General features: G+C 35.1%; 3 protein-coding genes across 4 annotated transcripts; 1 reads left to right on the top strand and 2 right to left on the bottom strand.

Moving 5' to 3' along the window:
* Window positions 1–4,956: 4,956 nt before the first annotated feature.
* On the bottom strand, window positions 4,957–11,444 carry LOC149740654 (ketohexokinase-like). 2 transcript variants are annotated; one of them, XM_089872447.1, is made up of 8 exons: window positions 11,326–11,444; window positions 9,865–10,023; window positions 8,418–8,558; window positions 8,206–8,340; window positions 7,913–7,985; window positions 7,367–7,513; window positions 6,827–6,915; window positions 4,957–6,664 (listed from the first exon to the last, which is right to left on the bottom strand). In XM_089872447.1, the coding sequence occupies exons 2-8, from the start codon at window positions 9,972–9,974 to the stop codon at window positions 6,391–6,393; spliced, it is 969 nt and encodes a 322-aa protein (XP_089728573.1). In that variant the 5' UTR covers window positions 9,975–10,023; window positions 11,326–11,444; the 3' UTR covers window positions 4,957–6,390. The 2 variants fall into 2 exon arrangements, with proteins under 2 accessions (XP_089728573.1, XP_089728574.1); XM_089872448.1 differs by having other exon boundaries at window positions 11,330–11,444.
* A 961-nt stretch (window positions 11,445–12,405) lies between these two features.
* LOC149740653 (tRNA (adenine(37)-N6)-methyltransferase-like) lies at window positions 12,406–13,583 on the top strand. The gene has a single exon (XM_089872450.1). The coding sequence runs from the start codon at window positions 12,584–12,586 to the stop codon at window positions 13,415–13,417; it is 834 nt and encodes a 277-aa protein (XP_089728576.1). The 5' UTR covers window positions 12,406–12,583; the 3' UTR covers window positions 13,418–13,583.
* Window positions 13,584–14,204: 621 nt separating this feature from the next.
* On the bottom strand, window positions 14,205–16,860 carry LOC149740652 (charged multivesicular body protein 2a-like). Its single transcript, XM_089872468.1, has 5 exons — window positions 16,842–16,860; window positions 16,124–16,318; window positions 15,611–15,766; window positions 15,107–15,258; window positions 14,205–14,809 (listed from the first exon to the last, which is right to left on the bottom strand). Exons 2-5 carry the CDS (start codon window positions 16,289–16,291, stop codon window positions 14,617–14,619), a joined length of 669 nt encoding a protein of 222 aa, XP_089728594.1. The 5' UTR covers window positions 16,292–16,318; window positions 16,842–16,860; the 3' UTR covers window positions 14,205–14,616.
* Window positions 16,861–17,180: the final 320 nt, after the last annotated feature.

Raw genomic sequence — 17,180 nt, 5'->3', positions numbered from 1 at the left:
CTTGTGCCAGCTTAGGAGTATGTTACTTGTTTTGAACTAATATTTATTATGTATAGCTGATAATTTATATCGGTGAATAATTTAACAAGCATTCAACGTTATAACAACACGACAAAAAATAAATGTTATAATGCAGCATATTAATTGTGTAGGCTACTTACGAAAAGTACAGCTATATAAATGAGTACATAATATATAGTAGGATAGGAGAAGATGGGATACCTTTAGCACATAACATCCAAACATCTTGATAGTGTTTTAAACAATTACCAACAGTCTATGAAAGTCGTGAGGGTGGGGTTTTATAATTATTTGAATGTTCTTTGTTACTACCAAATTGGAGGATAAAATAGAATAAAAAGCTGTCCCATCTTTCTCCTTCCTATACTATATCTTATGTACTTTTTAGCGGTATTTTTTGTAAGTACCCTACACAATTGATATGCTACATTAGGTGCACGGTAACCTATTTTTTTCGACCGCAAACAAAGTCATATAGTCGTTGATTGTTGTTCCATACTGAACTGTATAACCAATAAGACAAGACATTACGATTTATTTCGTCTAACTAGCATAGTAGGTCCCATACCCTTTAAGCAGAAAACTTTACACCTAACTCTTATATATACGCTTCGAACTTCTTTGCTAAACTAAAATTACCGAGAATCGTCTTCTATACTTAGAAAGACTATTTGAACACGAGACTGCCACAGTCGTTCTGGTTACTGAATGCAACGTGCTTAAGAAGAAAAAGGAGGAAGCAGTAATGGTTTCCCGCAATGTTTTGAAAATAAGCATAGGCGTGCAAAATTATGCGGCATGCGTTAAAAAGCTTTCTGTATTCAAACCCAGTACGCTGTTTCCCACAGAATATCTGACAGTATTGATCTCCAAAACCCACATATGGCTCACAGTAGTCAGCATGTTGTATCAATGAATGAATGTTACTTGTTTATTCTCGCGTGGCGGGGCAATGACAGTAGTTATAACACACTGGTGTCCTGTTGTATACACCTTATGAATTTACAATTAAATTATCCAAAAACACACTAAATATAGCAAGGAAGACACCTTAAGCACATAATATTCAAATATCCTGGTCGTGTTTCAAACAATTAACAACGGTCTATGGGAGTCGTGAGGATGCAGTTTGATAATTCTTTGAATATTCTTTGTTTGCTACCAGACAGAACGAGAAAATATAATGAAAATGTGTTCCATCTCCCCTCTACCCTACTCTATCCAAAATCACACAAACTATCTCGTTTTTTCTCTCATCTACACATTTAATCAATACGTAATTCGTATATATTACCCGTACACAGAAAATTATATATTAAAATTCAGCCACTACTTTGTACGCCCATGCAAGTAGCAGACAGAAACCGATAATTCCTTTTTCCTGTACCCGTTTTAAACAGCTATACTTTTGTTTAAGATTGTAAAATGCGATAACGAGACCATATTAATTTAAAACAAAGAAGCGACGAAACTTAATCACAATAATCGATGTGTAAGACAAAAATGGATACACTACTGTGGGGTAAATTGATACATACTTTGCACATATTATCCTACATTTCTTATTCTAGTTGTTAACAATTACCAACGCTTTTCGTAAGGATGTGATTATATAATTCTGTGAAGTTCTTTGCTTACTACATAATGGGACGATAAAGTGAATAAAAGTGCGTCCCATTTTACCACACCTTACTATATATCTCATTTGGCACTACTTGTTTTTAATTTATGCTTGCTGAGTATTACTTAGTGTAGTCTGTTATGATGCAACGACAATCGTCTTGTCATATAACTGCTGGATCAGGACCAAATTCACGGAAAACGTCATAGTTTCGTTTGCTTTGTATTTAATAGCACCTGGTGTATACAAAGCAGACAATAAAAATTATAGGTTATAACTTTAGACACGAACCCGCCAACAGTTTTTGTTTTTTGCTGCTGTATCTAGAATATTGCGGTCGTACTTAGAAACCGTTCAGGCGTGACTGAAACCACGTGGCTGGAAATATTTGCATGTACTACGTGACTTTTTAGTAAATCTTTTTTTAATCCTCACGATTATTAGCGTCACAGTATGTACTTTCTGTTTCCAGCGACGTAACAATCATCGATTTTAAACAGAACTCAAAGCAGCAGTTTGCTTGTGACGCAGAAAGCGGTAATTTTGGGCGAAAATCGCTGTGGTGGCAAGGAAGTCGACTAAACCTATTACCCGACATGAAATATGCATGAAGCTGATGGTAGCTTAGAGCATAATCTTTCTTGGCATGAGATTTATTTTATTTGGATTCGGGATGTAAAATGCTTTGGATTTTCTGTACAGTACTGTGAAGTAAGATGGATACCGTTATAGCACATAATATCCCATACTTTCCTTTTTTGTAAATATTTTTATAAACTCAAAAGAAAACGATAAAACATAATAAAACAAGGACCATCTCACTCTAGCCTACAAAATCATAAATCAATAAAGCTGACAACTTGACATAGGCGTATAAAGTCCAACACAACAGTTATAACGGTTTAAATTAACCTAGCTTTCTCAAACTCAAGATCAACATGAAACTCTCTTTTAAAACCGATTAAAACCAAAGCAATTTAAAAGATTGCATGCTCCTCTATAGCCTACAATTATATTCACACGGTACCTATTGCAGCAATCGCAATGGAATATGCTTGTTTCTTCGCCAAAACGTAATACTTTTTAAACAAAACAACAAAAACTTGCGACCACATCGTACGCAATAAGTATATGCTGAAGTTTAAGCTATGCCAAGAGCTAGTTGTGTTTACTCTACATAGTAAAAAGCCGCCATAAAATTGATATTGTTTAATAGTTTTAACCATAAGGCAGTGCCTTCGGCTCTTTAATCCACATAACACCTATAGATAAAAGTCACTCAGGTTTATCCGCTCTTATGATTCACGTGCTCATGTACAGTACGGTGGGGAAAGATGGGACACCTTTTAACTCTATTTTCTCGTCCCATTTAGTAGTAAACTAAAAAATATTAAAGAATTATAAAACTATATCCTCACGACTCCCACAGACCGTTGTTAATTGTTCAAAACACAATCAGGGTACTTGGATATTATGTGCTAAAGATGTCCCATCTTCCCCCGCCCTACTATACATTCATGATCATTCTCCTAGCACCAAAACTATGCAACTGTTGCTGTCAGGCATGTTTTTAACAACTGTTGTTTCGCTGCCAATTTCTTCTTTTTGCTGTTTTAGTCAATCTATTCTTCATACTGTTTTCGAGAAGATAATGTAACACTTTGATAGATATAGCTTCTGGTAAAGTTATACTATATGGTAGGGTGGGGGAAGATAGGACATCTTATCATTCTAATTTCTCATCACACTTGGTTATAAACAAAAAAAATTAAATAATTATTAAACCGTATCCTCACAATTCCCATGCACCGTTGCTAATTGTTCAAAGCACGATCAGGTTACTTGAATATTATGTGCTTTAATGTGTCCCATCTTTCCCAAACCTACTATACTACTGTGTCATTATAAAATCCTATTCAGGCCGCCTTCATCATAGTGGTTACAATTAGCCATTTATTCCAAGTTTACGCTGCTAGACAAAACTAAGTTGCTAGTCTCACTAGATTCATAATATGCATGGCTGCAACAACTTGTTTACTCCTTGAAGGGTCATACACTCGTGTACATTGTTTTACAAAGTCTAAAATCTAGGCACCTATAAATAATGCTTAGGTGCTTACAGAAACATTCCTCACGCTTTTAGCACCTTGCTCTTTCTGTATTACGTAGAGTGGGTTGTAGGTTACCATGGCTATACAGTTATAAGGTGGGGGAAGTTGGGACACCTTTTCATATTATTTTCCCGTCCCATTGGGAAGTCAACCAAGAACATTCAAAGAATTATAAAACCACGTCCTCACGACTTCTATAAAGACCGTTGTTGATTGTTTAAAACATGATCAGGATATTTGAACACTTTGCGCTAAAGGTGTCCCATTTTCTCCTATAGTACCATACATACTTTGCATAACATTTAAAATCCATCCATGTAACATACAAATGATAGCAGGAATATTAAATTTCAAAAAATATAAGTTTCATATTATAAGAACCAAAGAATAATTCTTCTAACACTAACACTAACGCTTTAAAAGTTAAATTTAAACCAGGCTATACATAATAAACCTTTTACGACTCCCGGTAGAATAAATCACTCTGCACTTCTGCGGGTTGTATATGACTTGCTATGAAACGTCGACAGATTATTCCTAAAACAAGGCCAGAGTTTAAACTTAAATCTTGGCCTCGGGACTGGAACAGTTTCAACCGGTTGTTGGTTTAACAAAACGTTCAAAGAAAAAGAAAGTCGCGGCAAAGTTTTGTGATTTTCGAATCATTCGAAGCGGTATTTTGGTTTCCCGCAGTTTTGTAGCTATATTTCTGTGTACCACACAAGGAAACTGAACAAAACCGAAATTCCTTGTTTGGTTACCAAGTTCATTAGGTCAATCCTAGTTCCTTTAAATTTTTAAACATAAAATAAATCTTGCCACTCTAATTAGTAGGGTGGGGTAAGTCGGGACACCTTTTGGTTTAGTTTTCTCTTTCCATTTGGTAGTAAACAAAGAACATTCAGAGAATTATAAAACCTTATCCTCATGACTTCCACAGACCGTTGTTAATTGTTTAAAATACGATCAGGTTATTTGGATATTATGTGTTAAAGGTGTCCCATCTTCCCCCACCACACTATATATATAAAGCTACAGCTTATCCGTGCATAATTATGTCAAATATGCAATGTACTTACTATGCGTATTTTTAATTAGTAAAATTTTATTAAAAGACATGACTCGTCTGCACATAAGCGGTCGCATTTTTACATCTAAGAAGCAATTCAATAATTACTCGCTGTTACCATATACACTCGCATATAAGTGTCGCCTATTTTATTTTTTGCACCGACAGAAACACGCCAACATTTAATCAACTGAAAACATTAAGCACAAAGTTAAAAATCACTGAATATAACAACATGAACGTCACATTAATCAGACATGGAGATACTTTAATTTCAATACCTAATTACAGTGGCGATTATTAATGAAAAATCAATATTACCTTAATTTAAAACTCTGATATTCTTTATACAGTAGGTGGGGGAAGGCGGGAAACCTCTATAGCTCATAATAGCCAAATATACTGATCGTGTTTCAAGCAATTAACGGCCTAAAGGGATTCGTGAGAATTTTACAATTTCTTGAATTTTCTTTGTTTACTATCAAATCTGACGACAAAATAAAAGGTGTCCCATCTTTCCCCATTCTACTATATTATATCTTGGTTAACGATTTTAGCGTTCATGTAAAATCTTCAACTAGAGTAATATACAGTTTATCACAAACTGCGATATACGCGACATATGCGAAAAGAAACTCAGTCAGGAATATCGCCATTAAATATTAATGAAAAATATTATGATGACTGTAACACAAAGCATTTCGCATTATTACCTATCATAGTGATATAGCACGTACAACATTATGGAGGCCACATCGAAGAAACGTGCAATTAGTCTATATACACCAAGTGATATACACATCAATTAAATGAACATTACTTATTTATCGTCGCTTGGGAGAGCAACTTCAAAAGTTATAACCGTTATTAAATATTAGATGCGGCAGTTATTTCATACAGTACTAAACATTTAATTTAGCATTTTAAAAGTAACACAAACTAACAATTAGTATATCATGTTAAATGTACAATACGAATATATACAAATATTAATAGGGTCTAAAATCGTATTACATTGTTACATAATATTTCCTAACGCATAAATAAAGGGCGTCAAAATATTCAATATAACTTACGATTGCTGTTTCAATATAGGCTTACACCACTCTTTTACCGCTTAACTTAACCTTCTGTGCAACGCACTCCACACAAGTTTACTGTTCAGTGCACGAAAGACGGGTAGTAATAATTGGTAAGCGGGGATCACAGCAACTACAATTAGTAAACGCGCATTTAGGTTGGTTTTACAAAATGCGCTAGATTGCCTTCTGCGATAACTCGCAATAACCTCCTAACTATCGGAGTACTATTCATTTACCCCGTGCTCACTGTCGAGCTATAACAGGATGATTTTTTTATCATGAAGCATATATATGTAACACCTCATGCCCGCTTTCGATTTATAATGGGCTGAATATTCATAAAATAATAGGCTAAAAATAATAATCAAATATAGGCATGCTGTTTTCTAAAAAAGTACTAAAAATGAAACACAGGTAAATATGACACCGGATTTCCAGGTTTGAATCCTACTTGAATAAGATCCTGACTTTTTGAACTTGTCTGGTTTACTTTCCGTTGGTGTAGTTAAATTCTCGTAACGCTTCGTATCCGTAGAAACCGACTTTGCAACCCGCAAGTCTGCACGCGAATTTTACCGACGACAAAAGCGGGTGGCCGCGGGAAACAGAATGCACAAGTCCCGCGAGAAACGTGTCCCCGGCCCCAAGGGTGTCCACAACACGCTCGGGAGGAAAGGCGTCCGTCATTTCAGATGATTTTGGTAAGCCAGCTACTCCAGATGCCGCGCCGGCGGAACCCCATGCGCACACGACAGAAGCGCTAAAATAGTTTAGTTTTCAAACCACAAAATTAATCATAAACAAATATATAAAGTAACACGCAGGATCAAGTGCCAACAACTACTCAGCAGTGCCAACTGGCGGTTGAAATATATTGGGCAGATTCAAATACTAAAGAACATTTAATTCTGCTACAGCTCACCCCTTTTTACATTTTGCTCTGTAATAATCAACTGCATCTATGGCGCTTGATTGTCCGTTGAATTCAGCGTAATCTTGACTAATTACAGCCTAAAAAAACAACATTATATATTAATGTAATTAATGTTTATCTGTAATATGAAAGATGAATGAACACTCCTTGGTTATATGTGGTGTGTAAAGAGACACCTATGCTATAACAGGGAGCATGAAGTGTATGAATACACCATATGTGTCTGGTGTAAAAGAAGATACCCATGCTATAACACGACAGTGAGCATGAGATGTAAGAATACACTGTGTGTCTGGTGCATAAGAAGACACCCTTGTTATAAATCAACAGTGAGTATGAGGTGTATGAATAAACCATGTTTTTGTGTTGTATAAGATGAATTATTATTATTATTCTTCTCGGGTGTATAAGAAGACACCAATGCTGTAAATTGACAATGGGCATGAGGTGTAAGAAAACACCATACGTGCTTGGTGTATAGGAATACAACCATGTTATAACTTGACAGTGAGCATGAGGTGTACTCACCAGATCTGCATGTGGAAGCAGCAAACAAGAATTTGCTCTTCTTGGCTTTTCAAGCTCAACCGAAATTGTAATTTTTGAGTGGCAATTGTCATCATTGTATTTTACAACTCTGTCTATCATCTTTACCACTTCTTCAATGTTTCTACCCTAAACATAGATTTAAATAGAAATCAAATTTATTTGCTTTCTGTTACATGAGTTGGTTTGGGAACAAATTGATAGATTCATTTACTTTCATTCACACTTGGCAAACATAAAAGGTTTAACAAGTTTCAGAGATTAATTTAGTTTAAATGACAATTTAAAGTATATGAACAAATTTCCCCTTTTTGTATTAAGGTAACAATGGATTTAGAATTTAGATAAACTATAAGGAATCACTCAGTTGAAGCAATTGCCATTAAGTGTCTTGCCTAAATAAACATTTTGCCACAACAGCAGGGGCATTGACCTTTAATCCCTTATCCCCTGGGCTGTAAGAAGGCTTACCACAGGATTTAACAAGCAAATTTATAAAAATAAAATACAAATTTAATTTATGTTTACCTCAAAATGTATCCACGAGTATTCGCTGATGTCAACCTTCTTAAAATCTTCATACAACAATTCTTGTAAACCTCTGCAATGTATGAGTATTTGCAATCACTCTATTTGTTTATTTTATCCTTAAGCGTCAGAAATACCTATAGTTATAACACAGATGTCCTGTATCATACAATTTGTGCTTTTTAAAAAGTTTCTATGCATAAGACTTGGTGGGCAATTGATTTTTAGCTTTTTGTATTTTTGTATGGTTGGCTATTATCCTATACTTAACTATTATCCTATATAAGGCTTACTTTCTATAGTGTAGAATGGTCCTGGAGCCTGTTTCATTGTTAATAAGGACAGTAGAAAAAGGCAAAGCCTCCCCAGGTCTTTCAACCACATTGTCCATTCCCACATTATAATAATCCATCCGATCTTTTATGTACCTGTAAAACAAAACACATTTAAAAAAAACTAGATGAACATTTCTCCCATGTTGTCAATACATAAAAAAAATCTTTACCCAACACATATGGTTCCATGTATGTCTGATTTCTTTGGAATAGGAATAGCTCCAAAAAAATCAACTTTATTTCCCAAAATGCTGAGAACTGCACTTGAGTTTGCTGCATTGCCTCCTTTCTGCCAATGGGTTCCCAACAGCCTAAAAATAAAACATAAAATGCAGTGTTTTTTTTCAATGCCAAGGTCGCATGGAATTTGGCCTTTAAATGAGATTGTAGCGTTTGGTAAATCATAGAAAACGTAGGGATAAAAATCTTTACCCAACAAGCCTCTTTAAGTATTGTTATAATCCCCCTGTAATATATAGAACTGCGGGGCAAGATGGGACACCTTTAGGACATAATATCCAAAAAATATCCTGATCGTATTTTAAACAATTAACAACAGTCCATGGGAGTCGTGAAGATGCGGTTTTACAATTATTTAAATGTTCTTTGTTTGGTACCGAAAGAGAAGCGAAAATAGAATGACAACGTATACCACCTTCCCCCACCCTACTATACCCTTGGTATTTAAAATAAAACTAGACTAGAAACAAAAATCAAGCCTTTGCGTACAATGATCTCCATTTAGGTTTCAGGGTTGATATAATCGGTATTTGTTACTGAGCAAAATTTTGTTTCCTGTGCATAAAAGCTGAACCTATGTCGTCCTTGTGACGTCAGAAACGCGTGTCGACAATACTGTTTGATCGGCGAACGGGATAAAGATTGTGGGGCCTTGGCTAGCTCTGCTCCCTTGCTGCCAGTAAGTTTTTTAAATCGAGGCGTTGCTTTATTCCCGTATACCAAGTATTTTTTGCAAACTACCTTTATCTATACTTTAATGCGCATAAGTGAAAAGGCAAATATTCAACCTGTTTTTAAGCAACTATACAGGCTAAATTATAAAGGGCATAACCGGTTTTATGACGCAAATATTTAACGTGTGATTTGCAATGTCATAATCAATTGCCAGGTTAAACAATCGCTATTATGATGCAACGAACCCGCGTGTGAATCTCCAGTATTTCGCAATAAATATGCTGCTTGGCTGAGGGAAACATCGTATACAGCTGTGCTAATTCTGGGACATATTTAGGTACACGGCGTGTTTATTTTACGACGCGTCTGCATTTCATGTTGATTCATTTTTGCATATTACTCCGGGTGCTCCTGTACCCTAGATTTTCCGCGATACGCGACGATTTGGTTGGTAAAAGCGCACATTGTTCAAGTTTCGAGTTTTTGATATCAAAACCTAACAAAGTAACACAAGCACAAACTTTAAGTTGAAACCTATACGTTAATACTACTGAACTGCAAATTTTAGTCACGCAAAAATAAAGAGTAGCTTTACTATGGCAACTCGATGGTGGAAAATCACGAAATAAATTTTAATTTCCCATTTGCAACAACTACATGTTGCCGTTACCGACTTCTGCTAAACAAATTAGTCATACGTACCGGTAATCAGAGCCTTCGTCCGGATAGTGCTTCGTAATTGATACGACATCAACACAGATTAATCCAACGCACAGAATCTTACTCGGCCGCTCCCCCTTTTCGGTGGTCATTTTAAAAGAAAACTAACCGAGACTTCAGCCGACTTAAATAAACGCAGACCTGTTTTATTTTTATATAATGATGGTCGTTACAGCAATCACGGCTTATACTAGAGATATAGTGGGGTGCAGAGTCGGTATACAAACATGTTTATGTTTATATACGGACTCTGGTGGGGTGGAATAACATGAGACACCTTATTATTTTATTTTCTGGTCCCACTTGGTAGTTGACAAAAACATTCAAAGAATTATAAAATCGTATCTTCAAGACTCCCATATACTGTTGTTTAATGTTTAAAACACGATCAGGATACTTGAATATTATGTGCTAAAGGTGCCCCATCTTACCCCATCCTTCTAGAGTAAGCCGTGCAGCAATCTATTACATCTCAATACTTAATCTTTATGAACATGCGTCAAAAACTCAGCTAAGTATACCTTAGCCAGCATAAAAATTCTATTTGTACTTTTTTCAACTGCTTAGCAAACAAAGACCAGGTGCTGTTAAAGGTTAACTATTAAATTAATTAACGCGAAGAAGTCGTTCAAACCGCTAGGGCTGCAAACTCCGGATGTATTGATGTCATTATTGCTGCTGTTTTTCAGTTACAGATTAGTACGTTGTTCCAACGAAACAAGTGGGTGACGTGTTTGTGTAATGTTTACTCACTAAACACCGAAACAGAGTTTTACATCATCCGTTACACTCAACTTAATCTATAAAAGGTCAGCACGTTTAAACCACAGAAATAAAAAGCGAAACGGGGACGGAGTTGTCGGTCACGTTAATAAAAAAAATTATTGCGGTTTTGGGCAGTAGCGCGTTCTACTGTTTTATTTCTGTGGTTTAAACGTACAGCATACATATATAGGGTACGATTATTAGATCTTAAACAATCTGGTTTGTGCAAAATATTAATTTTACCATTATGGTTTTATACCTCAGACAGGATTAAGTGTACAACAGCCGTTCATAATACTTCACCTATTGGTGTGCGGTCTTAAAATCATTAATATCCTTGATCAACTCGGTTTTGGCTTTCTTTGCGTGCGGATAGTAAATAGAAATAGCGTAATTAAACACACAAATAGTTGTTTGCATTTTGCTGAAGTACACTCCCGTTAGTTATAAATATACAGTAGGGTGGGGGGAGATGGGACACCTTTTAACTCCATTTTCTCGTCCCATTTAGTCGTAAACAAAGAACATTCAAAATATCATAAAACTATATCCTCATGACTCCCATAGACCGTTGTTAATTATTAAAAACACGATCAGGATATTTGCATATTATGTGCTTAAGGTGTCCCATCTTCCCCCACTCTACTATAGTAAAGTAAAATATTAAATGAAGATTACCCACACTAAGCAGCAACGTCAGATGCCACGGATTGTGAAACACAACACATAAACCTAAGTTATACCATTAGAAACAGCAAATATTAGTATACGGTCGAAAGCTGTAAAACGGTAAATAATAGTATTAACATCTACAAGCTGGTAATTGCTGAACAACTGGTTCGACCACGTTATCCAATTCATGCGTTATAGAAGCGAACGGAAATAATATTAAATTACGCGACGAACTGTTCAACTACTTTAATACAATGGTGTATTGGTCATCTGTCTATTTAACACAGTCTCTTGCCTCTACTAACACACCTCTTTCGAAATGCAAACTTGGTAGTGAAACTTTTTAAGGTGCAGATAAACTATGATCTGGTACTATAATATTTAAATTTACGTGGGTATTACGGTTAGTAGATCATAGTTTATATAGTAACTAAGTCTTTTTACTATAATTGTAAAGTGACATTTAAAATGGTATGTAAATAGTTTAGTTACCTAAACCAACCGGTTGTTACAAATTTGAAACTTTCTCGTTTGAAGACTGGTTTTAAAATTGAGCAACAACGGCTGTTTTATTGCGATGTGTGTAGTTGTGACGTCTTAAACCGCGCAGCGACGTTTTTAATTGACTTTTACTAATGAATATATAACTGCTTATATAAATACCTATGTATAACCACTTCTGAGTAGCTTTAGGTAAATTGCTTTAACTTATGTATAACCACTTTGGAGTAGCTTTAGGTAAATTGCTTTAACTTAAGTAGTTTAAGCGTGGGACAAACTAAAAGGAGGGACAGAGGAAAACTAAATGTCCTTTTGCTGCTGATTCTCTGCTGCTCAACGTTTTAATCTTTTTTACCACTTAATAAACAACTTGCTGTTACGTCAATCAGTTAACATGCTTTAAGACGTTTAATTATTCAATGAACCAAGACTGGTTTTACATAACATCAATCGAAATGCTTTACTACGCTACTTTGACCAGTGTACGCGGACAGAGCGCTGAGCGCCATAAAACGAAACAGCGCAAGCTCAAACTGGTTTTATTCTCTTTGCAGAAACCTTTCTCTCTTTTTGCAATATCCTTTTTCTGGAAGCGCTAAAGTGCCTCTCTCATCTGGGGTTAGGTATGTTCGGTTTCTCAAAGTGATGGTTTTAATCTCTTCGGGTTTCTTTATCTTTAAGGTTGTGATTGTGTAAATCTTGACATTTCACGTTCGGTATTTTCTTGACATTTCACGTTCGTACAGCTAGGCGTTTACTAAACATGGACTCTTTCGCACCAATTGGGTATCTAAAAACGTGCTTTGCATCGAAAAATGGAACACCTAGGCAGCCTACCGTTTCGTCAGTATCCAAAGGCGAGTTAAAAATATCAAAAACAATTTTTAACAACCCAGAACACAGCGTTAAGGATCTGGAAGCATTTTCTCACGTCTGGATTATATTTGTATTTCATTTGAACTCGAGGAATGGAGTCAAAGCGAAAGTAAAACCGCCACGCATGAACGGTTTAAAAACTGGAGTATTTTCTACAAGGAGCCCACATCGACCAAACCCAATAGGACTGACACTAGCCAAATTAGACTCTATAAATGGAGATACTCTGAACTTTTCTGGCTTGGATATAGTAGATGGTACCCCTGTATTGGACATCAAGCCTTACATACCTTCTTATGATACTCCTAAAGTAGTGAACTCTACAGAACCTAGTTTAAATGAAGAAACATTTTCAGACATTTCCACAGTTGATTCTACCAATATAGATTTAGATATACAAACTGCACAGTGGATAACTGAACCACCAGTTGCAGAAATTAAAGTGCAATTTACCAACAGAGCCCTTGCTGATATTTCTCATTTTAAATCAAACTCTGGAGATTGGATTCTTAAATTCATGAACTCTGATAATTTAAAACAAGCAATTATAGATGTACTTAAAGCAGACCCTAGGTCCAGCTATCGAAGGCAAAAATGTTCTGATCGTTTATATTACTTTACACTTGATAATGCCCATATAACAGCTTGGTTTGACGATACAAATGACCAAGTTATAGCGGAGGTTCTTCGCATTAAACCTTTAAGCATGATTGTTAAATAAGATTATAATATGTTTTTAAGTAATTGACAAGACTTTTTTAGCCTTTTATTTCCTGCATACCTACACCAAGTTTTTACTCACTAAATACTTAAGAGCAAACAAATTCATTGATCAAAGATTTTTTTATAAAAATCTACAAGTAAATAAAATCATATCTAAACCTGAAGTGTTAACAACCAGCTGTTGAGCTATGTGCGATAGGACACCTGCTTTGTTGTAAAATCTGTTGTCGTTTTTTTATCCCAGGTCCAGTTTACAGAAACACAAACTATATAGGTATTATATAAAGTATAAGAACACTTTTACCATAGGGTTAAAATAACTAATCCACTAATGCCTAATATTTCATACAGATATATTTAACATCATTTTAAAGTTGTTTTACTCTTAAAATTTATTGTTGTAAACAGTATTTTAAACAGCTACATTAAAAAAGTAAATGGCTGTAAACAAAAAAGATGGGGAATCCAATCAATCGAAAAGTAACCTCACGTATGATGTATTGAATAGGGTAATGAGCCAACTTTGCACTAAATACTCCATTCACTAACATTGGACCTCACCAAGCAGAATAAATGGTATAACGTATAAAAAGTTGTGTCGTCTAAAAGTAGGAAACAGTACTGAAAATCATGTTAATGTGCAGGAGTCAGTATTTAATTACCTTAAAATTTATTTTAACAGTTGCCTAGTACATCTGTAGTTTTTAAAAACACATTGAAGTCGGTATTTAATTAACTTTCAAAGCTTTTTTAGCAGTTGCCTACACATCTGTAGTTTATAAAAACACATTGACAACGTATTTGTATTACTTCACTACAAAAGGCATTTTGAGAAAAAAGTAAAGACAAAGTTTTATGAACAACAAATATCTTTAAGTAGGTTTGGGTTAATGCAGTGCATTAACCATGGGTAGCTCTACTGTCCCACATAGAATAGAGTTAACAAGATAGCATGCACGGTTGCTCAAAGACTGAAAATACCTTGAAGAGCTTACAAAACATGTTACAGCCAGTTTTTGGATTTTAGATGTAACTTGTTTTTTTGTCAAGAAATTAAAATGTGCCATTTGATTTTCCAAAATTTATCCATAGTTCTGTGCCATATTTATAACAGAATAAAACAAGTGCAGTGAGAAAATGCTGATAAAAAGCTTAAAGCAGGTTTTACGATAGTAACTGTCTTTCACAAACAAAAAGTTAGTCTCTCCTGAGATTATTTAGTCTGGCCTCTAAATCTGCATCAGCACTATCAACTCCACCTGCAGCAACAGCTTGAGGCCCCTTGGCTTTACTAGGAGCCACAAGACTGCCTTGTTCTATTGGTACCCCACCAAGCTCATCAGCAAACTGTAAGCCAAGTTCATCATAGACTTGTTTGACAATAGCATCACTGGAAAATAAAGATTTTTAGTATATGAAAGGTAGAAACCTCAATTTAGCTAAGTTATTATATATATATGTATTTTATCTATTTTAGCACTTTGGGTGTTTGGGTAATGGACCAACTGAACCAAACGTCACTCTACAGAGCTTCACCCACATAGAACAGTGCTAAAGAATTAGTAGATAAAGCACACCAAGAAAAAATTGTGCCCAAATATATGATTTTTTTGTGTATGTTGTATATGCATTGTGTATCCCTGCACGTTGTATGGTAAAAAAGAATAAATAATAAATTGTGGAGTACCTTTCCTCTTCTTCATCCCCTTCCATCACATCATCAATAGCTTCTTCCATCATCTCAGTCTTCATGTCAAGCTCCTCAGATTGTCTCTCAAAGTCCATCATAATCTTTTGTATTTGTGGCAGTTTCATCTGTTTATTCATTGCACGCATGGCCTGTAATGTAAACCAAATTTAGCTCGAATTTGTAATTTTTGTTCACAACAGCTTAGTTTTTCATATTTTCAGTAGGGAAATAAATAATTTAATTAGTTTATAATAGGCAATAAAAGAGATTTCAAAAGACAATATTATAAAAAGTAAACTTTAACAGAAATATCATATCTCAAATAAGCTTATCTTTTATATTAAGATTTCTTGTAACCCTGAGTCCTGACCCTTATATAGGTTTTATTTTATTTTAGACCTATTTACTAAAACAATTGCCAGGTGACCTCATAATGACTGAAAAAAGTGTACATTGAGCACTATATGGCATATTATTTTAACAATTCGGCAAAGTTTTTACCTTAGTAACACCTTTCATTGCTTGCATCATAGCATCCTGACTTTTAAGGGTAGATACCTTCAAACCTACAGCTTGAATGTTGGTTTTCATCAGAATAAACTTCTTAACATACTGCCTTGTCCGGACCAAATCTTTGGCCATAATTTTCACAGCATCCTGTAAATAATAAATACATGAAGTCGGATGAATAAATGACAACTATTAATCTCAATGCAATAGACATAACTATAAGAATTCCTTGGTGTCTTCTGTTTTGGTGACATGTCATTGTCAGCCCAACTTTTCAAACCTGGGTGACATTATTATGTTTTAGCACTACAGTTTTACACCTTAAACAGCAATAAATGAGATTCAGTACAATTTAATGACTTTTTTCATGCAGACCATTGTTAAACAATTGTATGCACACACAATAAATAACCAGCTTGCATGCCCGCAATCTTATCAACACTGCCATAATCTGCAGACTGGTGCTTAGTGGACATCTGTCTTTCCAACCCAGCATTCACCCACCATCTGTCCTTCCTTGGCCATCTTCTTTATATCCTGAATAACCTTTTTTTCTTGAGCTTCCATTTTGACTCGTTCCCGATCCAAATCACGAGCGGCACGATCCAACATACGTTTGGTTTCTCGCAACCGTTGCGCAGGAGTCTTCTTCTTTCCAAATAAAAACTCCATTGTAATTTTTGTTTCTTAAGTTTTTACCTAAATAATTAAGAGGAAATATTATTGCGTGCAGGTATGTTCGTATGTATTTGTATTTACAAAGGTGGGGTCCAACACTGTTAAGAAACATGACACCAATAGCATGGTTATTTTTACCTTATTTCATGCCTTACTTTTTACAAAAATGAGGGGTCCAGACACTTAATATACACCTGTCCGTGCACAGGTGTTTGAATTGTTGTCAAACGCCCTGACTCAAAAGATATAATATAAAAACAGCACTTATTTGCTTTTGATAAATGCTTGGCTACTAGATTTTATTATAGGTAAGTAAAAAAGGTAACAGTACTTCTTTTTGTATGTGCTAGTGCCAATGTGCTGAACCCTGGATAACCTTACTGTAAGAACTGTGTTCTGAAATAGCTGCCCACAAGCCACAAATATATATATTAAAATTCATACAATCTTCAACATGAATTATACTAATGTACATCCTTTACTTTGAAGCATACACAAACGACTACATAGTACCATACGTATACAATCATACATACACAATTACTTCTTTCTGTTTACACCCGTGACGTCATACCAAATATTACGTCACGCACGTGACTTTACATCACAGGTCAAGCATGAATTCACATGACATAAGGATCATGGGGTGTCGAATTAAAATCGAAATAAATAGTGGTTGTTCGCTATGTTCTATTTTTATTTTGCTCTTAAACTTTACTGAAGTTATTTTTCACCCTTCTACCTTAAATCACGTTAAAAAATAGTCAAATTTTATTCTATTAAAAATCATCATCTTATTTTCAGTGATTTTATAACACTCATATTTAAGTATTTTTATTACCCTTTACATTAAAAAACACCCTGATCGCCAGTATAGTACTCT

The sequence above is a fragment of the Ciona robusta genome, chromosome 2 (genome assembly GCF_009617815.1).
Source record: "Ciona robusta chromosome 2, ASM961781v2".
In the NCBI taxonomy this organism is placed as follows: domain Eukaryota; kingdom Metazoa; phylum Chordata; class Ascidiacea; order Phlebobranchia; family Cionidae; genus Ciona; species Ciona robusta.
The sequence above is the reverse complement of the archived record's forward strand: the minus strand, read 5'-3'. Positions and strand labels throughout refer to the sequence as shown.

Coding starts and splice junctions, on each gene's coding strand:
- LOC149740652 (XM_089872468.1), bottom strand. CDS start 16,291: ATGGAGTTTTTATTTGGAAAGAAGAAGACTCCTGCGCAACGGTTGCGA. Junction 15,767..16,123: donor TGGCCAAGGAAGGACAGATG/GTGGGTGAATGC, acceptor TATTATTTACAG/GATGCTGTGAAAATTATGGC. Junction 14,810..15,106: donor GGGGATGAAGAAGAGGAAAG/GTACTCCACAAT, acceptor TTTATTTTCCAG/TGATGCTATTGTCAAACAAG.
- LOC149740653 (XM_089872450.1), top strand. CDS start 12,584: ATGGACTCTTTCGCACCAATTGGGTATCTAAAAACGTGCTTTGCATCG.
- LOC149740654 (XM_089872447.1), bottom strand. CDS start 9,974: ATGACCACCGAAAAGGGGGAGCGGCCGAGTAAGATTCTGTGCGTTGGA. Junction 8,341..8,417: donor CATGGAACCATATGTGTTGG/GTAAAGATTTTT, acceptor TTTGTTTTACAG/GTACATAAAAGATCGGATGG. Junction 7,514..7,912: donor ACTCGTGGATACATTTTGAG/GTAAACATAAAT, acceptor ATCTATGTTTAG/GGTAGAAACATTGAAGAAGT.